General features: G+C 42.0%; 1 protein-coding gene across 1 annotated transcript in view; it reads right to left on the reverse strand.

Moving 5' to 3' along the window:
- LOC128354019 (striated muscle preferentially expressed protein kinase-like) overlaps window positions 1-14,254 on the reverse strand; it is a 45,198-nt gene that overhangs the window by 17,450 nt on the left and 13,494 nt on the right. The window contains exons 2-10 of the mRNA XM_053314266.1: window positions 12,140-12,238; window positions 8,751-8,901; window positions 6,667-7,542; window positions 6,017-6,471; window positions 1,552-1,715; window positions 1,031-1,119; window positions 686-861; window positions 414-597; window positions 193-266 (exon numbers count right to left, since the gene is read on the reverse strand). Of these exons, the coding sequence (XP_053170241.1) occupies window positions 193-266; window positions 414-597; window positions 686-861; window positions 1,031-1,119; window positions 1,552-1,715; window positions 6,017-6,471; window positions 6,667-7,542; window positions 8,751-8,901; window positions 12,140-12,238 (2,268 nt within the window). The remainder of the gene's footprint in view (window positions 1-192; window positions 267-413; window positions 598-685; window positions 862-1,030; window positions 1,120-1,551; window positions 1,716-6,016; window positions 6,472-6,666; window positions 7,543-8,750; window positions 8,902-12,139; window positions 12,239-14,254) is intronic.

Here is a 14,254-nt window from a genome sequence, read left to right on the forward strand (position 1 = left end):
TTGAGTGAAGTAACTGAGTTGAAAAAGGCAGAACAGAATATGGCCTATATTAGATTCTTGGAGCAGCAACATATTTTTGACAAACCAATAAAAACACAAGACCTCAACCATAATGTCCAGGGCAAGGGTATTAAAAACAGACTTATTTTACCCTTATATTAAACAACTGGGAAAACACTGTCTATAATTCACCTTTGGCAGTGCTCAGCTTGCAAGTGTATGTCCCACTATCATCCTCGTGTACTGAATTCAGCAGGAGACGGCACCTAGAAGTAAAATAAAGCAAAATCGAACAATTTTAAACAGGATTTGATGTATTTTCTCACTTTGTATGCATCATTTAGGATTTAAAATCTTCCCTCAATCCAGGTTTACATACAGTACAAAAAGGTTATTCAGCCACATGAACCAACCTCTTGCCATCAAAGTGCATTTTGCAGTTGAGCAGCGCCGGCTGGATCAGCTTCCCATTGGACAACCAGTCCACATCGACATCTGGGGGTCCTGTAATGTGACACTCGAACATGGCTGACTCTCCGGCCCTCACCACCACATCTGTCACCTCGATGGTGATTTTCAGTGCTGTTCGTCCTGCAGCTGTTGATAAAAGAAAAAAATTATAAATATTACAAGATATTTGCTACAACACGATTAAACTAGACACATTCTATTTCTCATTACTTACCTCTGACCTCCACTCTGCACTCCGCCTGCTTTGTTCCATACTCGTTGATGATCTTGCAGACGTACAGCCCGGCATCCGACCTCTGAGCTGAGCTGATTCTCATTTCACTGGTGCCATCGTCTGTCCCTCGCAAAGCAAAGCGCCCCGCCGTCTTTACTGTGACTCTGTCCTTCAACCTGGGTCAATAAAAAGTGGCTGTCACAGTCATTTATGCTCAGGTGTTTAATAGAGGGTGGTGTGTGTGTGACAGCATAACAGTCCGTGACCTTGAGTAGCTGAGGTAATCGCTTAAAGTGTCTGCTATGAGGTTTGTGTGCAATAAAGCTTTCAGGAGAAGAATCTTACCAGTAAACCATAGGTTTGGGCTGCCCTCTGACTTTCACCGAGATGACAACATCTTGACCCTCAGTTACCCCCTGGTCACATGGTGCCACCTTTTAAGGAATTACAGCATAGTCAAATGTAAATGCTTTTATAGTTCAAGGGTTTTTTTCTCTCAAACACACAACCTGAATTTAACTGAACATTCACATTTGAATTAGTTTTTCCATCACTGAGGTATGTTATGTTTTAATGCTAAGCTAAGATACAGTAGTTCACATGATGAACATTGTACCCAACATCAGCATGTTAGCTATATCAGGTTCTTTCACTTATTTTGGTGATGGAGTGATAAATTGTCAGTGGATATTTTTGTGGCATGACGAGTGAAAAGATGCATCAACATTGTTCTTGTAGCCTGCAGCTTAGTGCTTTAGGTCAGAGCAACATTTGGTGAAGCATCCACGCATCTACGTTGTTGTTGGTTAGTCAGTTCAGATCAGATTAGATTTTATATTTCTGGAGTTATTCTGAGACTCTCCTACCTGAAAAAAGGGAGGCTCTTTAAAGCGGACACTTTTAGTCAGAACAGGCAATTCCCCGACCTCCATCGCCTCCTCCTGAGGACTCAGGTACTCCTCATCGGACTGGATGGGACCACTGACTTCCAACGACCCGGCTGGTTTCCCACATTGAATGTGGGTCATCTCTGAGAGAACACAAGAGTGGCACTGAACATATGTACAACAGAACTTCACGCAGGCTGCTCTCCATCTAATTCACTTTTACTTGGGTTCATGGAAAAGTCAACTCTGATTTGCACACTTCTTAATTCCAGTAATTAAGTTCAAATGTCTCTGAAATATGGTTAACCTGGCACCAGGGTGGCTTGTTAAACTGTTGGGTGGGAAAAATCTGTCAGAGCTCTGATGTTTACAGTCTTTGCTTGCTTCTCTGTAGATTACTATCTCTGCCAAGATGAGCAGTTGGCACCATGGAGCGGTGAGTTACTGTAGAGATGTGTAGGCCATGTGCAGCCACATATACTCACACACATACATGCACCGAGAGTAAGGACCTCTCTGAAGTGACCGTAACTGAACAGATAATGAATTAATCCCATAATCCCTGACCCAATCATTCGCTTATTCCCATGGAGCTCCAGAGCAGACACTGTGTCTGGACTCCTGGCAGCTTCTACTTAAGTCAGAATTAATTCACAGCTGGATAGAGAAATATAAAACACCCTGCCGCTATTTCAGACTATTTTCTCTTTCTGCTTCTGTCCCTTCCTTTTTGTCTCCACTGCTCACATTCTCTGTAAAAACTTAAACTCAGACATCTGGCAAAAGCAGATAACGCTGTGACATCGGGCTGGAAATTAATAATATCCATTGGCTGAACAGAACTGAGACGTGTCCTTCTTTGATGAGAAAACAACAGCAGAGCGGACAAATAAAAGTGTAAAAAATACTGTTGGGAAATTAACTCTCTAGAACAATAAGAAAGGAAATAAGCTCATGTGCTGGGAGCTGCTGGTGAAACAGTCAAACACAGGCTTGGCCATGTGCATGAATGCTAAAAAATACATATAAACACAAGTATGTAAGCAAGAACTGAGCTCAAGCAATAAAAAACACCTCTCCTCAGGAAAAAAGCACTAAATTATTCAGTTTAAGTAGGTAGGTATCTGCTGAGTTGTCATTACAGTGGCAATAAAGAAGAAAAATACAACAAAATAACCTACCTAGAGTCACATCTCTGAGCGGCGTCTGTGCACCAGGGGGGATAACTCCCGAGAGTATTTACGTAAACCTGCCAACTCTTACACAACTGCTGCACAGCCAGAGCCAGCTAACCTTCCCTTTCAGTCTCATCCTCCCTCTGTCCTCTCATATTTTCCCTCACTGTTACATCTAAAAGTCCTGAAGCTCAATACGATAGCCACTGAATAGTTGAATATTTGATTTTTTTAAAACTTTTCTATTTTAATAGACTCATATAAAGAGTGATGATATTGAGAAATAAAAAAAGAACAGCAGGGAACTTTATAGTTTTATGCAGAAAGTCAATCTACCTCACCATGTTGAGGTTTGACATTCTTTATAGCCTGTAAATCATCCTTTCCCACTATTCTACTCTGCTTCCAGTCAAACCAGCTAAAATGACTCATAGTAATCTCCCACCACATTCTGACAACTTCTGACTCTAAAGGCCCACAGCGTGAAATCTAGAGAGATGACAAAACTCCATGATTGCAGCATTAATCTCACACAGGGACATAAAGCAGACTGCAATTACCCGAGAGAACAAGAGGGAGGGTGGCTAAAAATACTCCTGCAAGTTAGACTCCGCTGGCCTAATATGGCAACGCAGGCCTCGTGCTGCTGGGGAGACAGTACCAGAGTGTACACTCACATTTGTTGACAAAAGTGGTGGAAGTGCAGGTTGCATTTACATGAGCTGAATCAACACAGTGCGGCGGTTGGCCTGCAAGCTTTCCACCGACACTCGGCACAGCAGGCACATTTAAAACAGAAACCTTGTCCAAGGAATATTCATATTGTTTACTCCTGATTCTGAATGCCATGCCTGTCTTTGAGACTCAGGAGACCTTTGTGTGATGGGGCAGGTCTGCGCTTTTTGAATCTGCACTGAAGGGGAGCTCAGTGCCTTTAAGATTTAATGGGTTGCCATGGTAACTATCGCTGCGAGGAGCCCCGGTCGGGATGCTGAGCTCCAGCAGGCCTTTGTAGTCATTAAGACAGAATGTCAGGCGGAGGAGGGCTGGCGGTGGATTAAAGTGAGTTTGTGTGTGAGTCAACATGTTCATGTATTTCGAGAAGAGCATAATTTTCATGTGATGTGACGACGTCCCTGTGTGCGTATTTAAATGTGTGTTACATGGTTAGTAAATGTGGCACTGGAATTCTGGTTCTAAAAGCCAAATCCCTTTCTGGTGTTGGGATATCTTTCCATCTCTGGCCTCCTCTCACCTGATTGGATGGAGAGCACCGCGCTGCAGGATGCTCTGCCCACGGTGTTGACAGCTGTGACACAGTATGACCCCGCGTTGTTCGGCCTCATCTGCTTTATCACCAGACTGTGCCTCTCACCCTCAGCTTTAACCACATGGAAGGCATCGTTCCGTATCTCTACATTATTCTTCTTCCATGTTACTGAGAGAGAAAGGCAGAGGACAAAAAACATTCACACTCAACTGAACCTCCCACAGAAAAAAAGCAAATATAGCACAATCTAACTTACAAAGATGTACAATGAATACAGCTCATTGTTTACGGTTTTAAAGCTTTTATTCCCCCTGAAAAATATTTTAATGCTATTTTTTTATGTCCTCACATAAAAATGTGTTTTCTGCTGCATAAAATCCCTTTTCACCTAACATTTTACACTAAACAATTCCCTTAATGAGCCAATTTTCATTCATTTTGATATCACAATTCAGAAATTAGTTGCCACATCCTTCACAAATTACTTTTTCTTGTGCAGCTGATACTCTAAACTGTACCTGTGGGTGGAGGGCTGCCAGTGATGATGCATCTCAGCGTGACCTCGGAGCCACTGGTTGTCACAGTATCCTCAAGAGGCCTCTCGAACCTCAGGCTCTCAGCTGCCTCCTCATCAGCAGACATGTAGGAGTCATCAGATGAGCCGCCTGGAAACAACAGTCAGGTTGGTGTGTGGAATAGCTGTGTATTATGTTACCTGGATTCGGAAATGGGTCAGGCCCCAAAATTAGTCACAAGTTGGTTCTTTTGAAGTTGTTCTTCTGAGTTCTAGCAATAAGTCTGGGCCCTGCGGCAAGGATTAATTTAACATGATGGATGTATATTCTATCTTTTTGTTCAGTTTTAGACCCACATCTGCATTGTTTTGTATTTGAAATGATCTTTTTATGTGTATTGATTTAGCCACGCTTTGTCTTATGGTTTTCCAACCTTTTTGGCTTGTGGCCCTCTACTTGCAACCTTAACAACAAAAGTTACATATTCTATCTGAAAATTTGCACAGTTAACCACAGACTGTAAATGCACAGTGCTAACCAAGCTAACAGCTCGCAATAGGGTCAATTAGCGCCATTAGGGTCATTAGGGCCACCTGTTTCTCCAATTATGGTGACTTCTGGCTCCAAAAATCCAAAATGGCAAAGGTCAAAATGACAAAATCAAAGCTTCAAAATGGGAGTCCACAAGCCAAAAAAAACAACCAGTGGTGCTTACATTTACCTTGCAATCATTGAGAGCTGGTGAGCACCCAGTTGGGAATTATTAGTTTTCATAATAATAAAGACACATTTCTAAGTTGCATTCTTAAAGAAAACTGCTTAGTCCATAGACTGCAGGAAACATGTGAACATACTTTTCTGTGGGGAAGTCAGTGTTTGGTTTCAGCTGCTGAGATGTGAAAACACCAATTTGGGCAAAGTCAAATCTTATTGAAGTAAAACTGGCCATACAAACAACAGCCACCAGGTTGTGACCTGTCAGTCAAAACAAAAATGCTCCACAATATACTTCCTCTGTCATCCTTTATAAAATGGAAATACCTCCCAGAAAGAGAATAGAAAAAAGGATATTAGCTGCACAGACCCTTCACACAGAATCACATTATAATCACACAGATTTATTCCACCAATTTCCGTGCAGACAAATGATTGAGTGTGTGATCCTAATGCCTTGTGGCCACGAGTCAAGTCAAATCAATCTATGTATATAGCGTCGAATCACAAAGAGAACTTATCTCAGGGCACTTTTCAAATAAAGTAGGTCTAGACCGTACTTTTTATTTTACAGTGACCCAACATTCCCTCCATGAGCAAGCACTTGGCAACAGCTGCAAGGAATACCTCCCCTTTAATGGGAAAAAACCTTTAGCAGAACTGGGCTCTAGGTGGGCGGCCATCTGCCTTGACTGGTTGGGTAAGAGCCATGAGAGGAGCTGCTTCCTAACGCACTTATGCATCAATATTGACCATAAAATATCTCCTACCTTCATCTGGTGACCTGGGTTGAGCAGACCGGCCTTTCTTGCTCTTGCGACCTCTCCCCTCCTTCCTCTTGCTCTTGTTTCTCTCATTGCTCCTGTCTGCAGCACATTCTGTCTCCATGGGTTCATCCTCCACCAGGACAGTGGGAATGGTCATTTTCAAGGCAGGAGACGTTCGCCCCACCTCCGCCTTCCTCCTTTTCAGGAGAGGGCTGATGGAAGGGGTGGGTGATGGCGCGAGCCGAGGTGGTTTGGGTGGACACTGGAGGCCTGGTTCCCTTGCTGTTACTGGGAACACTCTCATCACTGTCGGGCTGGGTGATCTGTGGTCGGCTTTGTTTTCCATTTTGGTGTCCCTCTTTGCATCTGTTCCCTGGTCTCTGGGAGAGGATGAGGGTTGTTGTGACGTGGCAACAAGAACGTCTTTGTCAGCTGTCCGAGAGCTTTGTGGGGTTTCCCTGCGTGCAAAGACAAGAAAACTGTTATGTAATTCTGACAAGTATAGAATAAATATTAGATTTTAACTACTCTTAAATAAATCTTCATTTTGTTTCCAATTACCAATCTTCACAGAAAATACACACAAACAAAGACATGTTACGTCATTATTTAAAAACACACATTTATAATCACCAAGATAATTTCCTCCAAACCTGGTGAGTCTTGTCCTTGTGGCTGTTGGCAATGGTTGCCCTGGTAACTGTTGAACTGGTGCCGTCTCCATGGTAACAGAGATTTTCCCTGTGCTTCCTTGTGATGAGCTATCCACTGGTTTCCCCTGTGAATCTGGCTGTGTCATCTTATCCCTTTCAAGGTTGTTGCTTTGATTCCCCAGATCATTGCCTCTGGCCTGCTGAAAAACCTGCAATCTGCTCTCCCCTTCCCTCTCTCCAACTTTCATTCCCTCCAGAGCCTGCTCCCTTGCCTCCAACTTTTTAACCACTTGGGGAGGGATGGGTTCTAGCTTCCTTGTGGTCAGCCTGTCTTTCTGTGGCAGCTGCTCAGTGGAATATGCCTTCTTCAAGGTCGGTTTCCCAACGAGCTTCTTGATCCTCTGGAGCTCTTCTGTGAACTTGCTCTGGTAGCTCTGGACCCTCTGGGAGTAGCTTGTTTTGTCCTCCCATGAGGAGGCCCGTTGCTTGAACGCTGATCGCTTCTGGGCAGCGTCATGTTGGACGCGACCCTCCTCTTTGCCTGGGCCGACTGCCTTCTTCCCACTGTCATCGGATTCGCAGGAAGCTGCCCGTCCCAATCCTGAAACAGATGCTCCAGGCAGGTCCACGCTCGATCTTCGCTCCTCAAAAGCCCGGACCTTGTCAGAGATCTTGGGCCCTGCACGAGCCATTTTGGGTGTCATGACAACATTGTTAACACTAGATGCCTGCTCTGTCGTAGAGGACTGGATATGGGCATCTGAAGGTTTTTTATCAAGGTCTTGGTTTAGGGTACTTATGGTGGTTTTGTGTGTACTGGAAAGTTGCAAAGGGACGCGGGAGGAGAGCCCCTTTGATTCGTCAGCAGTTTGAGTCCTAGAGGGGTGAAAATTGAGGGGAAATGGAGGTGTGAAATTAAAGCTGCTGGAGGCTTTGGAGGAGTAATAAAGAAGCAGATGAATGTCCATTTGTGTCATTTTGTCTTATTATGTTTTCATATTCAACAGTGAGTTCCTTGTGTTTTGTCTGTGCTATTTGGGTTTCAATTTTAGACACATTAGACAATGTAAAATGAAATGGCAGAGGACATAAGTAGAAATAAAATGATGTTACCCACATGTAAGAACTTCTCAAGAATTTAATCTATCTGTGGTGAAGTGGAAAAACCACGAACTAAGACAATAATAACTTGAAATTGTTGGCTTGTTGCAGCAACAAAACAAATCAGGATTTACAACATGAGCTCTTACAAAATGCCAGAAAAAGTACCCCTGCTTTAACTTCAAATACAAAAACCTTCATGCCTAAAAACAAACAAACCTGTAAATCACATGATCATTAATTTATGAGAACATTCATGCTATTATTAGCTTGGATCAAAGCCAGCAACCCATGCATGCCACGGCAAACCTATAAAGATATGATGTTAATCCAAAAGTTGTGGGGGCTGCTCTGTAAAAACATGCAGTGGGTAAAAAGTGTAATCACAGTTTTCAGAAGTGCTAAATAATACATATTAGTAGAGTTGTATTGTCTCTAATGGCTATAAGAAACATTAACAATGATATTTGTAAGACTTGTAATCATTGTTAGATTGAAATCAAACCACACTCACAGCAACAGAAACACTGAGTCAAAGGAAAGTGTGATATCAAAATGAAAATGGGAAGTAACAACACTATATGAAAACCCTTGAATTTACAAAACAAGAGTAAAAAAAATGTGTAACCTTAATAACTGATGACATACTGTATAGAATACAATTTTTGCAAGTTGGGTCTATGGAGGATATTATTTCTTGTCTTGTGTGTCAGTTTTCTTTATGAATTGGGGTTTGTGGCCAGTCTTTTTGTTTTTCAGTGGAATCCTTGAAATAAAAAGTCATGTGCTATAACGGCATAGAAAATGTTCTCCCTCTGTAGAGGCTGAACATGCTCCCATAGTAGTCGCTGCCTACAGAAACACTTTCCTCTGACCCCTGAACGGGTCGGGCCAGGTTAGCGTGAGATGCCCGGATCAGTGGTTCCACACCCAGGTGACGGACAGGGGGGGGGCCCTCTGCGGGACCCCCACCGAGGGCTTGCCTGGCTGGATTTGTTGGGTCCAAATGAGGCCCTGGAGGGCGTGAGCCCAAAGCCCGGAGCTCTCGCTCCACGACAGGATCATAGGCGCCTGGGAGGGTGGCCCTGCGATCTGAAGCATCTGGGTTATAGTCCATCATCCTGCCTCCCTCACCTGGACAGAGACAGAGAAAGATGCTTGATTAAAGTTTGGTTATGCTCAACAAAAAAACACAATTTGTTTTAAATTGTCAAGAAATGTTCTTTAAATTGCAGTTAGAGGCCAAAATAAACCAACAGATAAATGCTGATAAATGGCAGTCCATTCTGCAGTCTTTGTTCGCTCTGGTTTTTGATGTGTTGTTTGTGTTGTCCACGCTCATATTTTGAATCTGATTCAGGCTCCAACATGTACAAATGTATTTGAGAAGTTAAGGTTTTGAGTAAAAAGCAAGAAAAAGTGTGTTTCATGTTTTTTTGACAGCCTACAAAGTCAGCAGATATCTGTCAAGGGTCATCTTATGGGAGCTAACCAGAGCCAGAAATGTGTATTATGTCCCCTTTAATCCATTTGTGGAAATGTAACTCATACAAATAGTCAAGGCTTGATTTTTGATGACTGTATTTATAATATATTTTTTATATTCAACAAATGGAAATCAACTGTTTCACAGGAAGATGCAGTAAGATAAAGAGCAGCACTCCTGAGCTGGTAGAGTGATAGTGATAGAGTAAAAAGCAATGAAGGAGCATCATTCAGCATAAAAAATGGCAAGGTGGATAAAGAGTCTATTGATTGCCTGAAAACAGGAAATGAAGCAGAAAGCGTGAGGGCTACGGTGTGGAGCGTGCACCACTTAAAGAGATCCTCCCCTGTCGCAAATCAGGACATGATTGACATTTTAGTGATGAGCAACGGAGACAGGAATGCTTTGGCAGCGAAAAGAGAGAAAGAGCAGTCAGCATCTTCGGTTAACGACAGAAACCTTAAAACAGTGATGGAGTCTGGGGTATAAAACGACACCCCCCCACTGCAGTCACACGTGATACTGACCCATGATATGAAACCATATCAGTTTCTCATAAAGAAAATAAAAGCAGAGAAATCTTTTCAGAGGGGTCATGACAGAAAATCCTAAACACTTCAAGACCTTGGCGTGTTAAACTTCAAATTTTGAAGCTAAACGTCAAGATCAAGCTTTAGGTGCTGTTCTTTGAATCTAATGTGTATAATTTTCACAAACCATCTCATTTCATCTATGTCTGCCAGAGTGACATGAGCTCCAGCACAAATGCATCATCTGAGATGAAAAAAAAAGATGCTTTTTTTCCCCTTCATCAAACACGGCATTTTAGTTTTTGTATGCAGCCAAGGCAACCAGAGTGTTCCTTGAAGAGAACAAATGATGTATCACCTCTTCCCTCCCTCATTTGATATTCTCTTTCTATATATTTTTTTTCGATCCTTGTCTCTAGAGGGATGTGATGAGGGCGTAGTCAGCCCTCCAACACGAAAGCTTAGAAAGTGCGAACACTGTGTACGAGCGAGGGAAGAATATAACATTTCTTTGTGGTAGAGGAGAAGGGTGTCAATATCTCTGATCTATATTCAGACATCCTGTTGCCTGGTTAAGACTGGGTGGTGAGGGCATGCAGGTTCCATTACGCCAACGTACCAACAGCACTTAAGAAAATTAGTAAGGACTCTGTTGGAAATGTGTTTTATCCATGCTAAACTCTCAGGAAGGTGCTCATTAGGCTATAGTTCATGCCTGCCACTCAAAGAAATTGTTTGTACATTTCCATTTTTGACTCCTGCAATAAGAGATCAAGGGCAAGTGAATCAACATTCCTCGCCTCCGTTCTTGTCAAAAATATCATCAGACTTTACTTAGTCTTTAGTCAAATGATCTTTGAAATCATTAATTAAGCAACAGAGAATGAATCGAATGTATTGACAATTATTTGTTGTATCTGTGAAGCAAACGTGTTTAAAATATGAGGTTTTTTGCTTTGAATTGAATACCATTGGGTTTGAACTGTTGCTCTGTGAAATTATGATGATCATGTTTCTTCTTGGAATTCAGTCATATTTATTTTGTAAATACTTTTCTACATCATTTTTGTCTGACAAGATTGGGAGGAGGGAGAGATGAAGGGGTTAACATGTAAGAAAAGGTCACTTGGTGGACTCAAACTGGGGAAACATTAAGGTCTTCAATCCCTAACTTACTATGTTTTTATGGACTAAATTATTGATTAATTGAATAAGAAATAAGAGTTTATTAGTTGCAGCCTGAGTGGATATACTGAGCAGGGTGATGCTACTAAAACTAAAACTGAAACTAATCTAATCTAATCTGTATCTTGATAGTGTCATATTATGCCATATTAATGGGCTTCAAAGTGGAGCAGTCATTGATTTGATTCTCGTGGTTTCCCAAGTGGCATCATGACAACAGTGTTTCTGTTGGCTGAAAATGCAAATCTGCAGGTCAGAGTTTAACAGTGGAGAACTCTGACCTATGGATCTGCTGGGGTCAGCAGTCATGTTTTGAATTTATCAGTCACACAGGCTTCAACGGACATGACTGGGAGGTGAAATGAATATTCACCAAGACCGGTGCAAGTGTGACTGAGCCTTCAGGCTGTAGTCTTAGAAATTAAATCCACAGTACAATAAAAAAACCTCAGAACTAAGAAATGCAAATTATGTTAAGAGGTTTTATGAAGTCATGCACAATAACTGAGTGTGCCTTAACATTCATCTAGTGAATAAAGCTCTGCCTCTGCTCATCAAAGCAGCTCAATTCAAACTTAAAGCTCTACATTCATATCCTAATTGAGTTTCCAATGGCAAAGAACAAGTAAAGAATATAGTAAAATAATTGGTGTCATTAGCTTCAACCTTATTTATTTGGCAGTAACAGCTTTGGTTTTACAGACTGCATGTGCAGAGCCACACAGTCAGATCCAGACCTGAGACAGGTTTCCTGCAGGAAACTAGGGCAGTGTGTCATCACTGTTGCATCACACCGTGAGGGATTAATGCATTCTGCCATATCGGATTTCATCCAGCACACGTCTTGGGCCAAACTGATAACAACCGACCATTAAATCTATCAATCTGCATTGAATCATTATTTTTGTAGAAGTGTGTTTCTGGCAGTGCTGTTGGTGCTGCAGTAAATCATATTGACTATCACCTCATAAAAACAGTTTATAGAGCTACTGAATATGTGCATCCTGCAGTTCAGATTCTGTCTTTTAACTATATCATCTTTTGTAATTATTGCCTGCTTGCATACGGCACACAAAAAGGAACAAAAGCTGAAATATTAGGTGCAAAAAAAAGCTAATCTAGGAAGTGTTGAAACAATACATAAACTGAGGATAGACTCTAAATGAAATACCTGAAGGTCCTCTCCGGCCAGCCTTATCTTGGTGCCTCCCGGGCCCCTCTTTGGTTTCCATCTGGGGTTCTGTGGTCTCATCCTCTGTGGTCTCAGAGTCTGAAATAAAAATAAGTAGAGCACAGGAAATGGTTTAAGAATGGTTTAAGATAGATGGTGGAAATAGCGCCGGCCCTGCCAGTTTTGGTTTTAGATTTGCCCCCTACTCTCTATCTTGCGGCGCCCCCATGACATTTTGTGCCTTAGGCAACCGCCAATGTCGCCTATGCCACAGGCCTTTCCCTTGGTGGAAATTGAGCACAGAGAAATTGAGGCGGAGGAGCAGATGAGGTGGCTGAGAACAGCAACAGTCCCCGTGAAAATGACATTTCACATTTGCTTAGCAGCGCAGAGCTTGATGGGTCCCTGAAAAGAGCCGCGGAGAGCCCCCAGAGTGAAATAAATGAGTTGAAGCTGGAGCGTGACATGAAGCCTGCCGTGACTTATAAAAATACATGACTGATACATGGAGAGGAGGGTTATGTATAGATGCTCTTCCCTCAGGTCTATATCTGTTTGACTTTGATAACAAAACAGCTGAGTCGTTTCTTTTTTTAGATTGTCCGCTTTGTTTCTTTGTAGTTTCAAAAATCTATAAATAAGACCAATTCCATCAGCTAAAATCATTACTTACAGCTATCTGAAACATATCACCTCTTCTAAAAATATTTAGAAATTCAAATGATGCCAGATTTGCAAGAATTAAGCACAATTTAGTTTCCCATTTTCTGACCCCAAACCAGACTGAGGTCAAACAACATGTAGCAGTGAAGAAGGTGATAAATATGAGACACAGAAACGGACGCTCAAACCACAGAAATGTAAACTATGTCAACAAAAAGCAAAGCTGGGGCAGCATTCATTTGATTATAGCCTTGAATTGATAAGGTACATTAAAAAAAACAGAGAAAAATGACATGATGTAGTAGTAATATTTATAAACACAAATATTGATTGCTGATTTTTAGAGGAAACTTAAATATTATGAAGAAAGAAACAATAAAAGGGGAAACAGAAACATACAAGCTCAACAGGCAATGAACTGCCTGTAACCACAGAGATCACATCACATCACCATGGCGAACAGATGAAGTCAGGGACGGATGGATGGGGCGGAAGGAAAAAAGAAAAAGAAAAGAAAAAAACAGGCAAGTAGATGAATCAAGACAGGCAGGTTTTACCATAGCTTTGCTTTCGGCAGGAGCGGAAAACTTCGCTTCCGTAGTGGCAGCAAGAGAGGGCAGACGGGAGAGCACCGTTACTATGGAAACCAGCATCTCTCTCACCCACACGACCAATCCTCTTCGTACCCATTAGAGTCTAAAATCACCATCCAAACTGCTGGGTGGCTGACAGATATGTTTACTGGTTAGAGAGACCGTGAAGGAGGAGGACGACAACCACAAAATAGGTTGCACCTCATTGCGCCTCACATCAAGTCACATCCTGATTAGATATTTCCAGAAGGTCTGCCTAATGATAAGAAAGCCAATGTAACATGAACAATCACCATTAACTGATTACATTGCTCGCTGTATGCGTTTTCCTGGGCGTGGGTATGTAGATCCACCCATCTGTATCAAATGCACACCAGGCGCAGGGGGGTGGGTGGGTGGAGGGGGGGGGGGGGGGTGGGTCGGCTCGTCAATGTAATTATGAGAGAATATATTTCACAGCTTGAGCTTTAATGTAAATATGATTTGGGAGTTGAGTACAGCAAGACTCCAGTTTGGCAAAGATCACAGATTGTGCAAATATTGCCAGATAGTATACCATAAACTATCAATGCCAGACATTATTCACTCAAGGATTTTATAGAGAGAGAGAGAGGCAACGGCATGATTACAAAAATATTGTTTTGTGGGGGTGGATGTACAACAATAAAACCAAGTCTCGTAAGCAGTCAAGCAGTAAAAACATAAATACACTGAAGCAATAATATAGATGTTCTACAACAGCAACTTTCATATATACAAGAGTTATTACAGGAATAAATCAAAGTAAAGCACATGCTGGCGAAAGCTTAAACACAAACAAAGGAAAAAAAAGGCCTGAGAAAATCATACTCTAGTTTAG

Source organism: Scomber japonicus, chromosome 24 (genome assembly GCF_027409825.1).
Source record: "Scomber japonicus isolate fScoJap1 chromosome 24, fScoJap1.pri, whole genome shotgun sequence".
Classification (NCBI taxonomy): domain Eukaryota; kingdom Metazoa; phylum Chordata; class Actinopteri; order Scombriformes; family Scombridae; genus Scomber; species Scomber japonicus.